The 18,598-nt window shown below is 44.3% G+C and overlaps 1 protein-coding gene across 3 annotated transcripts in view; it reads left to right on the top strand.

Moving 5' to 3' along the window:
- Dmgdh (dimethylglycine dehydrogenase) overlaps window positions 1–18,598 on the top strand; it is a 44,476-nt gene that overhangs the window by 11,159 nt on the left and 14,719 nt on the right. The window contains exons 5-14 of one of the 3 annotated variants that reach the window (XM_003464405.4): window positions 29–233; window positions 2,117–2,365; window positions 3,965–4,163; window positions 5,740–5,909; window positions 6,207–6,360; window positions 8,062–8,227; window positions 8,846–8,976; window positions 10,271–10,488; window positions 11,171–11,328; window positions 13,631–13,690. In XM_003464405.4, the coding sequence (XP_003464453.2) occupies window positions 29–233; window positions 2,117–2,365; window positions 3,965–4,163; window positions 5,740–5,909; window positions 6,207–6,360; window positions 8,062–8,227; window positions 8,846–8,976; window positions 10,271–10,488; window positions 11,171–11,328; window positions 13,631–13,690 (1,710 nt within the window). Of the gene's footprint in view, window positions 1–28; window positions 234–2,116; window positions 2,366–3,964; window positions 4,164–5,718; window positions 5,910–6,206; window positions 6,361–8,061; window positions 8,228–8,845; window positions 8,977–10,270; window positions 10,489–11,170; window positions 11,329–13,630; window positions 13,691–18,598 lie in introns of all 3 variants that reach the window. The other 2 variants (XM_013146617.3, XM_063258404.1) reach the window with 2 other exon arrangements.

Raw genomic sequence — 18,598 nt, 5'->3', positions numbered from 1 at the left:
AATATTGACTCTCCTATGATCGATTTAGATTTTAGCTGGACTGTATAACCCTGGAGATGGTCACATTGATCCTTATTCTCTGACAATGGCCTTGGCTGCTGGGGCCAGGAAATACGGGGCCCTTTTAAAATATCCCGCCCCTGTGACTTCTCTGAAGCCCAGGTCGGATGGAACATGGGATGTTGAAACCCCACAAGGATGTCTGCGAGCAAACAGAGTTGTGAATGCTGCCGGTGAGTGTTATATCTTTTAAAATCTAGTGTTTTATTAAAGTAGCAAAGACATATTTAGTCATAAAGTCACATATCATTCTGTGAATATTGTCACGAAGCTCTGTGGTGCTGTCAGGTCTGTTTCTAAGCTCAGCCTTCCCTGTGTCGCTGTACCCTTGGCACAAGAGCACTCTGTCCTTCATTATCCTATTTTCTTTTATTCCAGATTCCATTTTGTCAAATCAGGCTTTTTCCCCTTTTCTTTGTTCACCATTTATGCTAATATCTACACTCTATTGTTCAAATTTCTGAGCATTGTTTTTGTTTTCAATTTGTTTGTAGGACAAATTTGACCACTTCTGTTCTCTCTCATTTATTTCTAATTACTTTTGACTCTAGCCCAAAACTTGTAACCCTTTTCCTTTCAGAATCTTACTAAATATGTTCTGTTAACCTTTTTTTCAGGCTGCCTGGCTGCAGTTCAGACAAACAGAGTGGTAGGTCCTGTTGGGCATCTTAGGTGATCTGACACCTGGTTCTTTCTCACTTGATCAGGGCCAGGTCCAAGCCTGGGTCCTAGGACTTGGCCAAAGGACAGCCAGGCCCATCAGAGCCAGGACAAGACTTGGTCCTTTGATTCTGGAGTAGACACACTTCCTAACAGGCCAGCTATGTTTGTGAAAGCCTCTCTAACCTCCACACAAACATAAAAGATCCTAGTGAAAATGGTTGTGCCCTCTAGGTTGTGCTTATAGTTTATATTTTCATGTTGCTCATAATGGTTTGTTAGAATCTAAAACAAGCATGGGGCAGGAACTGATTTTTCTTGAGCTGTTGTTTAAATTATAAAGTAAAAATGATCTTTATTATTTGTCAGATCAAATAGTATGATGAAGACTTGCCAGGAGCATGTATCCTTCTGATTTTTTCCCCTAAATCACTACTTATGATAGATTTTTTGGTTTTCTAAGGCAAGGTCTTGCTATGTTGTGCAGACTGGCTTTGAGTTCACTAGGTAGCCCCGGCTGGCCTTGAACTCACTGTGATCCTCTGGCCATCTTCCAGAGTGCTGGGATCACAGGTATGTGCCACCACATCCAAATAGATACTGGTGTTTTTTTTTTAACAAAATATTTCCAGTGGTCCTAGAAAAAAATCATGTGTTTAGCAAGATTTACTCTCAGATTTTTTAAAAAGCAGAAACAAATTATTAAAAATTTAGGGAGTGCAACCTCTAAAGCAATACCTAAAATAAAATTCTCTAATAATTTGAAGGATTACTCAAAATTATTATTAAACAGAGCTGGAGATACAGCTCAGTGGGATGCACCTGCCTGGCAAACATGAGGCCCCAAGTTCAATTCCTTGCACCAAAAAAATTAAACTAAATAAATATATAAATATATTATCAAACAAGCAAACAAAGTCCCCTCTCTTGGGCAGCCCTTTGATGGTCAGGCAGCCGCATGACTCAAATAAATGAGTCACTTAGTGCTAGTGCTGAGAAACAAACCTAGAGCCTCATACTGACACCAAGGCTACCCTGGTTCTGACTGCCAGCTTTTCTGGTCCATGCAACTGAGGGTCTTAAAACTCATTCAAGCTGGACTTTAAAAATAATAGATAAAATTTAATGTGTCATCTCTTCCAAAGTGTGTACATTTTCAAATTTTTAAATAAGCCAAACAGTCTCGTAGCTTTGGAATTCTAGGCATCATCGATTTGGAGAGATATAGCTGGTAAGTGGAGGAGCCAATTGTAATGACACAATTATAGATTACGATGGTAGTCTTTATAGATACGGCCATGAGAACACAAGCCTCCTGAATAATGCTGATATAAATTGTCCTGTCATATGTACTATGTTTATATATGTGACATTTTTAAATGATTTTTTTCCTAAGGGTTTTGGGCACGTGAGGTGGGTAAAATGATTGGCCTGGAACACCCTCTCATCCCAGTCCAGCATCAGTATGTGGTTACCTCCACCATCCCAGAAGTGCAAGCCCTGAAGCAAGAGCTCCCTGTGCTCCGGGACCTGGAAGGGTCCTATTATCTCCGCCAGGAGCGGGATGGGCTTCTGTTTGGGCCTTATGAGAGTCAGGAGAAGATGAAGGTCCAGGATGCGTGGGTCACCAATGGTGTCCCTCCAGGTGGGTCCTGCAGACCAGATACAAATAGCCCAGGGTGAGCCAGCTGCAGAGAGACGAGTGAGTCCTCTTGCACGAGCAGATGCCTGAATCCCTGGGTGCCTGTCCCTGGAGTGCCTGTCTTCCACCACCCTGGAGGATGCAGCAGAGCAGGCCAAGTGCGCAGGTGTGCTCGTCTCAGGGCTGGGGAAGACTCCAGGCTTGTCCCTCGCCCCTACCACCCTCTAGCTTCCTGCCTTGCCCTTTGCCTGCGTACAGCAGTTTCAGGATGCAGGTGGAGCAGCTCTGGCCTCCCACCGGTGACCCAGGGCAGGTGGCAGAGCCAGGACACCACTCTCTGGGAAGGAAGGGCAGAGGGCCCAGCAGAGCAGCAAGTCACACTGCCAATTGAGACCACCAGGCTTCAGGGACAGGGCAGGCCCTGTCTGCATGCTGCAGCCGGGGGCTGTGAACTCCCTCAAGTGCTGTGAGGGAGGTGGATCCTTTTTGTTTTTTTCTTATGTAATGTTTCCTCGGGGCCAGGTTAAAATTTGGGGTGCCTAGGTTCTAATCAATAAAGGGAGCTGAAATGTCATTGGGGTACTGAACTACGGCAGGTATTTGTGCGTGTACGTGTTACCAGACAGTGGCTCACTAACTTGCCAAGGCTGACTTTGAACTTTCAGCTCTCTTATCTGGGCCTCCCATTGCACCAGTATGTACACATGAAGTACCCCACTTGGCTTAGAATTAGGCTTCAATCAGCAATTTAGAGTAGAGAACAAACTTCTCACTCCAGCAGGCAGCAGGCCATTCCACAGAAACTGATCCTTCAGTGGCCTTCTCGGAAGTAGGACAGCTGGCCTCAGTGCTTTGGTGTTGCTGAGTGACTGTGCAAACAGGGCTTCCCTGTCCCTCACTACTCTTCGTGATGGCCCAGCACCTCCTCAAAAAACAAAGTTGACTGTTACAGCAATCCTGCCCATTGGAGGCAGAGCCGGGATGTTGCCCCACTCCTCCACCCAGGGCAAGGGCACCACCTAACACCTTGCACACATGGGTTCCCAGGAGGGGCTGGCCAGATGCCCTGTGAATAGGGGGACACTTAGTGCACTGGGGCTCTGCTTTGACTCAGGACTTTTCAGCAACTGTGGGACAGACAGAAGGCCCCACTCTGCACAGGAAGGGCATGGGGGCGGGCTGCAGAAGGAAGCCACCGCCCACAGGGGGTGGGGGGCTCGGCCTCTGTCCTCCTCATCCTGCATTGGTGCCCATTCCCTGGCATCCTGGCAGGACTTCCCTCCAGCTGCCCTCACCAGGGGGTGGGGGTGAGATAGGCTCTGAAGATTAATTGAGGGGTAAAGATCTCTCCTGACAAGCCAAATATCATTCTTTGTATTTTTAAAATTGTAATTGGGTTAAATAGTGGGCGCTTAATATACACACATTTAAATTTCCGTAAATTGAAAAAGCGATGCATTTCCAAAACAGCATCATTATTCTCTGTTGTATAATGGTGTGGGGGGCCTCTCTGTGGATGGCAAATGTTGATTTAGACCTTGGTCACTTCGGAGACTTGTCTGTATGTGAGGGCATCCTGACCACATGGCAGCGTCTTTGCAGGCTTTGGAAAGGAGCTTTTCGAATCTGACCTCGACCGAATTATGGACCATGTACAATCGGCCATGAAGATGGTTCCAGTCTTGCAGAAGGCCAACATCATCAATGTGGTCAATGGCCCAATCACTTACACCCCTGACATCCTGCCTATGGTGGGCCCGCACCAGGGGGTCCAGAATTACTGGGTGGCTATAGGCTTTGGGTAAGTAACTCTGTGAACTCAGCAGCTATTATAAAATCACTTATTTAGCTAAGTCTGGCCCCATAATTTCAGGATAAAAGAGGAAACTACTGGAAAGAGAGAAAGAATTTTGTCTTTCATGACCGAGGAACAACAGGAGAAATAAAAAATTTCAGTGTTAAAATGCTGACTTTATAAGGGCTTAATTATCCATATAAGTGTTAAAGATTATTGCACAGAAAGACAATCACTTCCTGAAGTTTTATTTCCTGCCATTTCAATTATTCATGTCTTGTTTCATGCTATTACCTTCAGGTAGGTCAATTTGCCCCCACTTTATGAGGATTTTTCATAACATGATGCAACAAAGATAATTCGAAATAGCAAATGTACAATGTGTCTGATGCATTTTTTGGCCATAATTTGTGTTTGCCTAACATGATGTGTTTCAATGTAATTCCTTGTGTTGCTTCTGATTAATGATTCCATTGCCTCTTTGAAGTTTTATTTCTAATACTTATCCTACTAATTTGGCAAATATTGATGTCGAGCCCACTCCATCTCCATATCACTGTTTTTAGCACTCCATTTTTCTCCCCATCTCATCCGGCCTCTTACTCCACCAGCTGTCAGGCCTAGTATTCTAGAGAAGGATAAAGGGTACCTGGCTGCCTCTTATTCTCCTGGAGAAGCAACCTGCTAACAATCTAGGCTTTCATTTTCTAAAGTAGCAGGATTGACATCTTGTTAGGAAGAGAGAGCTCCTTAGTATTTCTAGTCTGTTGGACGCCACCTTAGAAGCTGTCGTTCTGGCTGCAGAGTTGCTGTCCTTTGCACTCCCTGGCCCCTGCCCTCAGTTTTCTCCCAGAGTCTTTGGCTCACTTAATTATTCAGAAGATTCTCTTGCTTCACCTCAGATCAACCCATTGTGAAGGCCTTCATTAGACAAGACCAAGTGATGGGTGGCCCATGCCCACACACAACAGTGATCACTCCACTCTGAGCAAAAACTCAGTTGCATTCTTGGTTTTCAAGCATCTTCTTGCAGAGTAGAAAACAAGCCAATTGTTCCCCACTAGCTACAAAATGCAGGGACCAGAGATCCTTTCTATCTCCCTGTGGGGCCCAGTGAAGGCCCCTGGGCTGAGTGCTTCCAAGAGTACATCCCTGGTTCCTCACAAAGAGATCCCTGCTGAGCAGGTTTGAGCCAAACTGAGTCTGAGCGGCATGCATTCTCCCTTCTGTTTCCCATCAGTCAAGGCAATCAGAGCTCTGGAGGGCTGGTGAGAGTCAGCCACATTGGCCCATCTTCTGCCTCTGTCCTACTCACCTCCCCACCCCCTTCCTTCTCCAGTTAGGATGTAGAGGTTAATTTGCAGATCTGCTTCTCTCAGTATTGTGGGAACAAACAAGCTGTCAAACCAGGTATGTTTAATTTGGATGCCTATGCATGCATTTTGAATGGAAAAGTGGATAATAAAGATTATGTTCCTGTATGTTCAGAAGAGCACAGAACACTCAAATTTGGAGGCCCTGTAAACTATCTGGATGTGTGCCACCACTTGACAATGAGCAGGCGTCTGTCTGTTTTTGAAAGGTACGGCATAATCCATGCTGGTGGGGTAGGAAAGTACCTCAGTGACTGGATCCTGCAGGGAGAGCCTCCTTTTGACCTGATAGAACTGGATCCCAACCGCTATGGCAAATGGACTACAGCTCAGTACACTGAGGCCAAAGCCAGGGAATCCTATGGATTCAACAATATCGGTAAAGTACAGAGTTGCGGTGGTACAAAGTGTTCGCAGCATCTGACTCTCGATGCTCTTTATTGTGTTCAACAGGTGGAGGTGGTCAGGGACCCTAATGCTACACTTCTCCTTAATTACTTCAACTCTTAACTAGCTTTTCATTTTATCCCCTGATATAATGACAGCTTTGATTTTCACATAAATCACACACATACACATACGTACAAGCGCTCCTAGCTTTCAAGTCCTTTGTTTTCCACTTTATGGATCTCTTTGATGTATCTTGTCCTGCTGAGTGCTGGCTCTCCTTTTCCAGTTGGCTATCCCAAGGAAGAACGCTTTGCTGGGCGGCCCACACAGCGAGTCAGCGGACTCTACGAGACCTTGGCGCCCAAGTGTTCCATGGGCTTCCACGCAGGCTGGGAGCAGCCAAACTGGTTCTACAGACCGGGCTGGGACACTCAGTACAGGTGCGTGACTGGCTCAGCTGTGTGCTGACCCAGGCGTAGAGCCCAGGAGTAGGGGAAGGCATACAGAGAGATGCAGACCCTCCCACCCCCAGAAGCAGCCAGGTGACACCACTTTAACGCAGCATTGTCGCCAGGAAATCAGAGGAACTTTCCTCACCCCACCAAGTCCCCCACGTGACCTCAGCTGCCTCCTGAAGGTTTATGTAGCTTTAGGATCTTGATCAAATCACAGAGTACAAAACCTCAAAACAAAAATGACCTTTACTTGGGGATTTTCTGTTCACCATGAAATAGCTCAAAGCACCTCCCTGCTAGGGTGTGTGGGGTGTGTGTGTGCGCATGCTCATGGTAAGCCATGCAAATCATATGCATGGTTGATAAAATAGTTAGGGTTTCAAGTCAAACTAAGGCATGAAATAAACTTCAGCACCTGGCTGCAAGTGCCACGTGTCATGGTGTACTTGTCATTAGTTGTGATTATATATTTTTTCTCATGGAATCCATAAACCAAGGGAAACAAGCAGCCAATCTAAAAGTTGTTACCTTTGTTTTTGAGCTGCCATTTTGCTTCTATGAATAATTTTAACATCTACTTGAAGATCAGAGCTAAATGATATGAAGAATATCAAGCAGTTAGTTGAGGTGAACACATTTGGCTCTATAAGGAGCCAGTCTTGACTATTTGGTAGCCTCATACTAGTTTGGTTCTTTTCTAAATAACTCAGATAAATGTCAGCTCTATTCTTCACTTTGTGCATTTTGGATATGGCCTAAAATTCTTCTCCCATTTTAATAATTAAGCTGCTGAGAACTTACTTTGCAGACCCAGCATCCTGCTCTGAAGTGAACATACTAAATTAGAAGTCTGCTCTGTAAAGTAGAAATAACCTTTTGCAATGTGCCCAGAGACCTTTGTCCTAGACTCAGCTCTGTCATTAACTAACACAAAGATCTTAGAAGTCACATTGTGCCTTTCTTTGAAAATGTGGATAAACTTGGCAGGGGATGCTTGTAATTCCAGGACTCTGGGAGGCAGAGGCAGGAGAATCTCAAGTTCAAGTCTAGCCTAGGCAACTTAATAATTTAGAGAGAACATGTTTCAAACTAAAAAACAAAAAAGGGTTGGGAATGTAGCTCAGAGAAAAGCTCCTAAATTCAATTGCTAGTATGTACTCCCCCCAAACAGGCGCTGGGCCACAAAGCCTGGCAACCTGTTATACTGTGACCATGCAGCCCTGCTCAAGTCTGAGGCCTCAGCATCGGACCCTCAGAGAGCTCAGCTGATTTGCATTTGCAGCGGTGCTGGAGAAGCTCTGCACTGGACAACTCCCTTTTCCTCCTCTGTTCTGATTCAGTGGAGCCAACCCAGGGTACTGGAAAATGCTCTTCAGGTGATTTGAATTCACTTCCAGAGTGCATAGCCCTAGGCAGCTGACCTATGCCTGCCTCAGATGCCATCTTATATGCCAGTTAATTAATACTTCATTTGCTATAAAACGGCCAAGTGATTATTTTTAGATCAGAGCCCAACATATACATATAAATGCTTTGCAGAACAGAATTTAACGTCACATCACTTTCCCCCAAGTAGGATTTTTTTTTTTTACCCAAATACAGGGGTAATGTTTATTAAAATAGCGTCACTCTGCAGCCTTGGACAGTGAGTGAAAGTGTTCTATAACACCAAACACTGCATTTCAGGCCAAGTTTTCGTCGCACAAACTGGTTTGAGCCGGTGGGCTCTGAGTATAAACAAGTTATGCAAAGAGTGGGGGTGATTGACCTGACCCCTTTCGGCAAGTTCAGCATCAAAGGCCCAGACTCTGCGAGGCTGCTGGATCATCTCTTCGCCAATGTCCTTCCAAAGGTAGACAGCCAAGGTCCAGGGTTTGCGCCTGTGTGATTTTGCATCCTCTCAGCGTTTTTTTTTCCCCCAAAAGTCAAAATCCAGTGTGTTATTTCAGTTCACAATCTGATACCTGTGTGAACAACAGAACTCAACTGAGAAAATATAAGCTGCTTTTCAAATTTAAAGTCTTGTTGAGTGATTTACTATATTATCCAAGGACTTAATGATTTTGCTTAATTATGTCAGTGGAAATTTAAAACTAGCTACAAGCAAGCCAGGGATGGTGGCACACACCTGTAATTCCAATATTTGTGAGGCCAAAGCAAAAGCTTCTCCTAGAATTCAGGGGCAGCCTAGATATATGGTGAATTCAAGGCCAGCCTGAACTCCATAGTGAAACTGTCTCAGAAATACCTAAACAAAATTGATTACAATCGAAAGTATAGTTTTTATGATCGCTTTGAATGATTAAGATGAGAAAGCTAAATTAACCTTGGGTTTAGATAGTTCATGTCATTGGTAGAGATAAGAAAAGGAAGCATTTCATTGTTAACACTCATTTTTATTTACATGTGTGTTAAAAGAATGCATAAGGTTTTCAACTCATCCTAAGTTATTTTTAATTATTTGGTGTAGGTGGGTTTTACAAACATAAGCCACATGTTGACGCCCAAAGGTCACGTGTATGCCGAACTGACTATCTCTCACCAATCCCCTGGCGAATTTCTGTTAATAACTGGTTCTGGATCTGAACTTCATGATCTTAGGTAAGCACAGGCAGGTATGCCAGACATGGTGGTGTGTACCTATAATTCAGCACTCCAGGAGGCTGAGGCAGGCTGAGGCAAATTCAAGTCCAACTTGGGCAATAATTAATCGCTAAAGCCCAGGCTATCTCAAAAATAAAGTTTAAACAAAAGAATATTTCATACAGATTACATGTTCACTCAAACTTACACTGAGTTTTTCTTTCACAGCACTTGAAATACAACTTTAATTTCTTCTTTAATTCTGTGCCCTTTATGGGAAACATTTGAAGAGCTGGCCACCTCCAAGTGTCCCTGGGTGTGTTGGGTTTACTGGTTCTGATGCTGTTTGGTCCCATTTATGAGATGCAGTCAATGTTTGAGAACTCCTTCCGGACACTACCTTAGTCAGTTCTAATCCCTTGCAGAGTCTGTGTCATGCTCATTTCATATGAGGAAGCTGGTTTGTCTAACAGGACTCAAACCAAATCAGGCCCTCAATACACTGACTGCACTCAGCTCCTTGCTCTCGGTGCCCAGCCCCCAGCGTCCAGCCCCAGCTAAACTACAGCCCTACTGAGTCAGGCCTCTGTGGGTCTTTGTTAGAAAGTGGTGCGTGCAAATGCTTAAAATACTATTGCCTGGCACAGGTCTTAGCTGACAGGTTCCCACTGTGCTTGTAGGATGATGTACATTATCTGCTCTCACACAGAATGTGCTGCATCCATCCTGGCAGCCGAGCTCTGCCTCAGTCCATGCTAATCCTTCCCAGCACACCTGTGGGCCTGAGAGGGCACTCAAACAATTATAAATGAGGGTTGCAACTGGGTTCCAGGAACTCATGGAGGCTTAGAAACTGAAGCCAGAGTGTCTATCTTTCCTTGTGACTCTCTGAGTAGTGATCCTGCCTGGTGCCAGGCACTTTGTTGACCTTCAGTGACACAAGTGTGCTTCCCACATACAAGCATTAAAGCACAGTTGGGCTTCAATTAATTTTTGAAGAATAACTCATTACTTTAAATGCAATAGAGCTGTCACTATTTAAGAACAATCATACAGTAGAGTTTGTTTAAATCGAAGCATCTGTCAGTCCTGTGGAAAGTTATCTCCCAATTTATATGTGGGCGATTTAAAGACAGTCACTTAACGTCTCATGTTAATGTTTTCTCAAGTTTAAAAACCATGTTTGTATACAGTGGTTCTCTGGGGACTCTTCAATAGTTCTAGACGCAAAGCCTGTCTCCATGGCAATAAGACGCTTGCAGCACGCAGCATCCCAGCAACATTCAGCCTGTTGTTTGTGACACCAATACAGATGGATTGAAGAAGTAGCTGTCAAAGGTGGATATGCCGCTGAGATTAGAAACGTGACCGATGAACTGGGCGTCCTCGGAGTCGCGGGGCCATGTGCGAGGAAGGTCCTGCAGAAGCTGACCTCAGAAGACCTCAGCGAAGGTGCCTTTGCATTTCTGCAAACCAAGTCCTTCAAGGTTTCCGGCATTCCTGTCACTGCTATTAGGATATCCTACACAGGTAAGCACCTCAGACAGCCTAGCGTGAATCCCTAAATTTAAAAGGTGAAGTCACAAGAGCCAGGTGTGCACACAGAGGCACACATGCTCCCATGTCTTGTGATTTGGCAGGAAGATTTCTTTCGCTCAACTCTTAAGACTGGTGCGCCTTTTCACTCCTGAGCTCCAGTAGGTTTCCAAATGCTGCTTCCATCCGCCAAGGTAGCCTACCTGGCTGATCCCTGCTTTCCGCGTGGCGCCACCCAGCCCGGGCGCCTGGTCCCCAGATCCCCTGCGCTGCCTCCCTTGCTCTGGCCCCCAGCTGTAATGCTGGCAGGAGCGGCCACTCCAGTGTGATCTGTGGGGCCCTTCTGGGCTGCCGGGTGCAGGCCTGTGATTCCTGGGCAGGGGCATGGGAGCTGGGGCGTCCAAATCTCCGACCCCTTCCTGGTATAATTCACAGAACTCGCTCCCCGGGGTGAGCCGTCCACAGCCCTGCCCCCGCCGGCGGTCGGAGTCCCGCGCACACGCTGTCGTGCGTGGGCTCTCGCAGGGACATGCCGCGCGCTTGTCTCCTAGAACCGCTGGTGTCTGGGTCATGGACGTTGAGCCTCCTCTCCTCCGGGCCCGGCTCGCGCGCACGAGCGAAAGGATCGAGGTCGCCGTCCTGACTCTGAGGCCTTTACTTACTCTGTCGCTTTCAGGTGAGCTGGGCTGGGAGCTGTACCACAGGCGAGAGGACTCAGCGCTGCTCTATGAGGCCATCATGACTGCAGGCCAGCAGGAGGGCATCGGCGACTTCGGGACTTATGCCCTGAATGCCCTGCGCCTGGAGAAAGCCTTCCGAGCCTGGGGCCTCGAGGTCTGCGATGCGCGCCTCCCCTGGTTCTGTCTTGGTCTGATGTTTGCGGGAGGGTCCCCTCTAGCTCTGGCTCTGGCCCACAGAGCAGTCACAGGTCGCTGAACACCTTCAGTTATGGGGAGCAGTGGTAAGCTCAGGGGACTGGGACTCAGTTCCTCTGGAGCAGTAAGGCCCTCACATCTGTGTGTGACGGTGGGGACCGGGCTGTGGGGCCAAGTCCACCTCCATAACCTCTTCCTCCTCCACATTCCCTTCTTGTCTTGTCTTCTTTGGCAAATTAAACTTCTTTCTTGGTGAGGGTCGAGACCAGTGGTCCTGCATGTGCGGGTCTAGGCCTTCTCCACCATAAATAAAAACATAAGTGTGTCACTGGCGCCGTGCTCTGGTCACTCACATGAAGTTTGGTAGGCACAGTTTTATTTGGCTTCTCAGCTACTAAGAAGTTTTACCATGATTCTTATACCACACCAACTCACACCGAGATTCAGTGAGGCCCTTGGTGCACAGTACACAACCTAGGCCAGAAAGTTCACTGTCACCGCTCTAGATCCTCAACCTCTACAGATTCGTGGTTCTTTTCCTGGAAGCAGTGAGATGTGATCAGGGACTGTGAGCTGGGATCTTCCACCACACACCAACTGTGGGGCTTAAGCCCCCAGAGCCTCTGCTCTTCTGTACCAAGGAACGGCTCTCCTATAGGATTGCATTAGTCTTTAAAGGGCCAGGTGAAATTTCAAATACATTTTAAATCAATTAACTTCATTTTAAATGTAATCTGAAGGCAGGGACCCTTGAGGAGTCAGTTTGCAAGGAAGCAGGTGGCACCAAAGGAGTGCTGAAAGAGTAAGGGGCCTCCCGCATCTCCAAGAAAAGTTCTCTGTTAGTGCACCTTGGGATTTTGTTTGTTGTTGTTCCTGGTATTGTGCCTGGATCGAGCCCCAGGCCTTTGTACTGAGCTCCACACACAGCTCTTTAAAATGCACAAAAAAACTTAATTTTAAGTCAGTGTCTCACTAAATTGCTGAATTGTCAGGGTAATACTTTTGCGATCCTCTTGCCTTGGCCTCCTTGGATTACAATGCCTGGCTTGTTTGTGTTGTTTTGCTGGACACCTGGGCAGCTCTGTTCCAAGATCCAGGAGTGAAGCAGTGGAAACGGCCCTTTGGGATTAGACAGCTCTGTACTCTCGGCCCTCACCAAGCTCCCTGTGCTTCTCCCACCTCTTCACCTTCTTAGGTCACCCCGGTTTTCCAGCGGTGCTAGAGCGCCCTCTCGTGTTCTGATAGCGATCACGCTTCTCTGCTTTCTTTTTCCTTGAAAAACAATCAGAAACTAAACAGATAATACTTTTATCGTGGCTCAAATTGATCACGATGTATGAGGGAAGATTTTATAATCATGTGAAATAATCTTAACGCTCCTTCAGTTCATGTGAGTACTGTGCTATCTTTTAAAGTTAGCTCCTTAGAAGTCCTGGTATACAGGACATCCCAGCTACTGGGGAGCTGAACCAGAATTGCAAATTCAAGACTAACCCGGGCTACTTTTCAAGACCCTGTCTCAAACTAAAAATTTTAACAATGGGCTGGGGACGTAACTTGGTGGTAGAACACTTGTCCACTATGCATGAGACTTTGTGTCAGTCCCTAGCACCACAAAAAAATAAATGAGCAGTTTGATGTCTTAGACAGGGCACTTAAAGGAAAGAAAAAAATGAAGCAAACCCATTTGTCTTGGAGCTGCAGAATGCTGGCTTTGGCCCTGACCAGGTCAGGGCTGCAGTCCGTTTCTTCTTCTGAATCCACAGACACCTAATCTTCTGCCTCCCTCTCTTCCTATCTCGGCTCTGATCTAATTGAAAGATACTTTAAAACTCTTCAAAAACCTAGGTAGGTAAAATTATTACATAAAACCAAGACAGTCGTGTTTGTGGAAGAACGTCCTGTCTGTCCAAATATTTATTAAAATAAGACAGCTGAGCAGGGGCTTAGTGACTCAGCGCCTGCCTGGCAAGCACAAGGTCCTGAGTTCAAGTCCAGATACCAAAATAAATAGAGTTTTGCAACAAATTCAGAGATTCAGTTTCTGTATTTGTTATATTCAAATGACAGCATATACTGAAAGGCTACATTTGAATTTTGAATTTAAATAACTGTTTTGAGAGCAATCTATAATCTTCCTTTTCAGCATCTGTATTCAAATATCAAAAAATGTTCTTTCTCCTAAAAGATAAGACTTGTAAGTGATGTTACCAAAACAATTATTAATCATCTAAGATTTCAAATGTGTGCTTTCCTTTTAGATGAACTGCGACACAAATCCCTTGGAAGCTGGACTGGACTATTTTGTCAAGTTAAACAAGGTATGTTTATATTCCAAAGTGTGCTTGAAGTAAATAATAAGATGATTACACTGTTTTGTGACGGAGCTATGCTTTAAAACTTAACCCAGTGTGATTATAGGAAACATTGATTGGAACATAAATACTATTCCTCAATTCCTTCATATTAATTATTTGTTAAAATTTGACCAGTTTGAACCGTTGGAGTGTGCCTGTGGGTTTAAGATAGCAGAATCCAGCATCTTAAAGGGCTAGATCTGAGTTGTAAGATAAAAACTAGTAAAGATAAGACGATTATCGGGCCCGTTTCAGCAGAGGTGCTCTTGAGAGCTGTGGATGTCATACTGACCCCTGGTGGCCACAGCGTGGCACATCAGCCTATGGCGCACCACCTGGCAGCGTTCTGGACTTTGTCAAGAGAACACAGCTCTACCCCAAGCACTCATACGGCGCGTCGCCTGAAACTGCAGCATCTGAATATAAACAAATGACAGTTCAGATGTGCCCAGAATTCAAGAAGTAGTCACTGAGAAGCCAGCATGGACCCGGGCAATGTTAGCTGACAGGAACACTCCATATTTGATGCCCCACATCAGTGGTCCTCAGCGTCCGATTCAGAAGGAACATCCAATTCTCAGGTTGAACCTGGGACCTCTTAACGGAGTCTGTAGGAGCCAGGCCAACAAATCTGTGTTTTAACAAGCTCTGATCCCAGGATTTGAAAACCAGTGCCCTCACGGTTATTTGTGCCGAAGCCTCTCATGAGGCTAATTTATTACAACCAGCTCAACTATACAACTCCTAAAACTACAGAGATCCTGTGCAATGTCCGAGAATGACTACATAGGACTTCAGAGCACTCACAGTTGTTGGTAGTACTGAAGGGTGGGCACAGCAGCTATGGCTATCTGGGGTAATTGTTAAGGTTCCCAGATTAAACTGTCCTGCCTCTGGTACTTATGCACTAGAGGCTGGTTTCTCATCCTGTGGGAATATGGAACACCCGCACAAAGCAGGCTAAGGAAACACAGTTAATGTCTCTGTTCCAGTCCTTAGATGCTGAGATAAAATATGAACATGAAATGTGGATATTTATAGGACTAGATTTTAGGAAAAAGAATCTTCTACAGATCTTTACATCTTTTCCATGACTTTTATTTTTATAATCTACCATCTGCCTCCAGACTGTAGAAAGCAGGTGCTGGAATTTGGGCAGCACTTGGCAGTGAATTGATCCTTCTGACAGCAGAAGTCTTGCTTTGGCTTGGAAATTAAGGACAAAAACGCCTGATTCCTGAAAGCATGGAAGTTCTGCCATTAGTCACCAATGAGTAGATGGACAGCTGATTCTTTTGTTTCAGTGTTTGGAAATTACTGTTTTGGGATGAGACATATGTGGTTTCTTTGTGTGGAAGTTGGATTCTTTTTTTTTTTTTTTGTCTTTTTCATTTTTATCGGTACCAGGGATCGAACTCACCACCGCCTGCTTGCAAGGCAGGTGCTTATGCCGCTGAGCTAAATCCCCAGCCCCGGAAGTTGGATTCTTAAAACACTCTTTATGATTATTAGCAGGTGTTGACTGGGTGTTTATTAGCTCTTTTAATGATGTAATTAATCCAGGTTCAGCCCTGAAGAAAGTGGTGTAATAGATACTAATTTTGATTGATGATGTGTTTACATGATTTCTGAATTGTTGGTGCTCATTCAGGTGTCACAGAGTTAATTCTTAATTATTTTATTGTATAAAGGTCCACATAGGCTGTAGACTTAGCCCAAATGGAGACAGGCTTTTTCAGCTATGTCAGTTCAAGGGTTGGTTGATATCAGTCTAATCAGGCTGTGCATGTTTATTTCTAAGACTGGTGAATAGATTCAGTCAACTTTGTTCAGATCCTCTTTGGTGCCTTCATAGCAACTTTGGCCTGGTTTCATAGCAGCCAATAATGTGAAACAGGTTCCTGAAAAACGTATTATTCTTACAAACTAAATAATGTAACTTCATATTCAATCCCTAAGCCTGAAAACAAACTTTTAGGCACCTAATATACAGGAAGGATTCCCTCTAAAGCTGGTTAGAAAGTCTCTTATACATTTTTCAAAATAACATACTGCAAGTCTATATTGCTTTGGAAATTTATGCAGGATGAAAATAGAAGCTACACCCAATGCAGAGAGATATTTGATACTAAAACCAAAAACTCTGGTATTTTGTTCAAAAGCAAATAGGTACAGTCCCTTGCTTGGTTCTTAAGCATTTACTCAATGACTATATAAGTTATAATGAGAAGAAATGCTAGGCAGGCAAGTGTTTTGGGGTCCCTAGAGACTGAGGCAGCGGCAGAGAGGCCTTGGGACGGGGTCGCTGAAGCCAGGTTGCCTCAGCATCATTTTCTACAGAGGGGTCCTAGAGGTGAATTGTCCAGGAATCTCTGTTTTTTAAAACAGAATTGGTACAGCATGCCTTTTATAGACTGACATCTGCAGGACCATGCTTCTGTTATACCCGACTTTGTGTCCTATGGTACGGTCAGCATAGCTGCTTTGCCCAGTTTAAGGAGGAAAGTGGCTGTCTGAGGAAATGGACCATCAGAACAAATTAGAGTGAATTAACTTCCCATCCTAACCAAAGAGGGCGCTCTAGGGACTCTTCTATGACAGGGAGGCATGGCCTTCTGTGAGCTCAGGGTGATTAGCGGGCCAGCCTGGCCTGCCTGGTGTGAGGCCAGGCCTGGAGCTCGCGTTCATCTGGGAAGCGTTTGATAAAAGCACATATTAGACACCTTGCTGAGAGCTAATGGTGCTGTGCGCTCCTGATGGCACTCTGGCCTCAGGAAGCTTGGAAATGACCAGGGTTTCAGGAAGATGAGCTGTCATGTGAGTTCTCGGCTTGATCCAGAAACTCAGAGCAACCAGGCGAGCACAGCACCACCCCCTCACGGAGGGACAGTAAGGGCACCCTGCAGCTCCTGAAATCCTCGTACTGCTGCTGTGGAATTGGGATCAAAGGATTATACCCATCGCACTTATAAGAGATAAAATAATACAAGTGACATTCTCTGGAAAACCATTGTGCTTAGTACAGCTTCTTTTTAAAATCCTCTCCCCTTCCTCTCTGTGTTTCCTCATTTCATTCCCTTACCCCATTCTCATTCTTAATGATACTGTCAATCTTAGTTCACATTTATGACCTATAATGTTTACACTCATTGAGGTTACTATGTTCTTACACATGGCTCGTCTTTATTCTACCTCTTGGCCCTTCCCCTTCTCCTCACCCCCTTTACCTCTTGGATCCCTTCCTATTTGAAGATCCATTTCCTTGACCCCTTCCCTCCATCCTTTATTGTGCTCTTTGCTTGTACTTTGCTTCACTCAGATGAGAGCTACTATGTCTGGTTTATTTCATACAACATTACATATTTCAGGTGTATCCATTTTGCTACAGATGTCTCAAAGTTGCCTTTCTTTATAGCCAAACAGTATTCCAGTATGTATAGATTCAATATAATTGTAAAGAAATGGAATTATTGGCTGGGATTTTTGGTTTTAGTGTCTGGTTAATACACAAGGAGGTTTATCACAAGGTTCTAAAGAGAAGCCCTGAACACTTAGCGATTGCTCAGTGGATGGAAGCTACTATAACTGACTCATTTTACAAGCAGTCCATTTTGATTAGGTGAGTGAGACACTTCATCAGAACTGAGGGACAATATTTTAGGTTAGACCCTGTTGCACTCATCATCACAGTCTGTCTCTGAGTGATGTGGCAAAGTATCCTTTGTGGAAGAACATCTGTGACTTCCATGGCACAGTATAGAAAGGTAGAAGTTTCTTACAGTCCAAATGTTTCATTATAAATCACTACCTATAATTTATAAACAGTGTGTTCTTGTCAAGCACAGTATAATTATAACAACTTAGTGTCATTTGTGCAGTTAATTTAAATATACATATTAGTAATTTTTAAAAAAATATTTATTTTCAAGTTGTAAGTAATAGCCACAAACTCATCCATGTTAAGGCTTTTCTATCCTCATAATATTTAATCAATAAGCAAGTCATTTACATAATAGATGGTGGATATTTTCCCAATTGTTTCTGAGAGAGACAAAAAGAAAAGTACATTTATCTTATTTTCTAGGGGCTTTACAAGACATGCAAATAAGGTTAATAACAATCATGATTCAGGAAACAAAGTTCCCTAGTTAAACATTTTTATCTGAAAAAAACCTGTTTATTATTGTTCTTAATAGTATTCTGTCTTATTCCAAAATAGTTACTTTGGAGGGGAAAACCAGTTAATTTTTTTTTTTAGTTGGAAATGGAAGAACTGCATTAATCGAAGCAAAAAGAAAATCAGCTGACTTAGGATAGAGTCATAGGTATTCTTAGAATTTTTTTCTCGGAATTAGTGAATCTGTTCATTTCTGGAGAGCCACCACCAAGTAACAGAGAATTAAGGACTGCGTGTAATGTATTTAAATAGACCAGGGGGAAATTGTTCTGATATTTCTTCTTCCTCTTCCTCTGTCTTGAGCTTCTAATCAGGAGAAACAGAACAAAATATAACAAAAGTATTGAGTACAAATCAGATGACCAGGCTAATTCCAGAAAATACAGTATCTCTCTTTGAGGAAGTTATTTAAAGCATAACTTTTCAGCAAGCACAAAGACAAAAGTCCAATGAGCAAGCACTTAATGCCAGCCCTACTACATCCTAAGTGGTCCATAATTATTAACTCTTCTTTGCTTCACCTCCCAACATCACACCCAGATGTGTGCCTACCAGTGAATTAATCCGTCTCACACAGCCAGGACCCAGTGACCTCCCAAAAGCCCACCTATGGGTGCACAAGGCTTTGGAAAGACATTAGATAGAAACCATAATACCAGTCTGGAGAGATGAAAGCTAAGTCACCCCTTGATATG

This window comes from Cavia porcellus, unplaced genomic scaffold, assembly GCF_034190915.1.
Source record: "Cavia porcellus strain 051 isolate PalLab524CR breed Dunkin Hartley unplaced genomic scaffold, mCavPor4.1 scaffold_11, whole genome shotgun sequence".
Lineage (NCBI taxonomy): Eukaryota > Metazoa > Chordata > Mammalia > Rodentia > Caviidae > Cavia > Cavia porcellus.
This window is presented reverse-complemented; position numbering and strand designations above follow the sequence as displayed.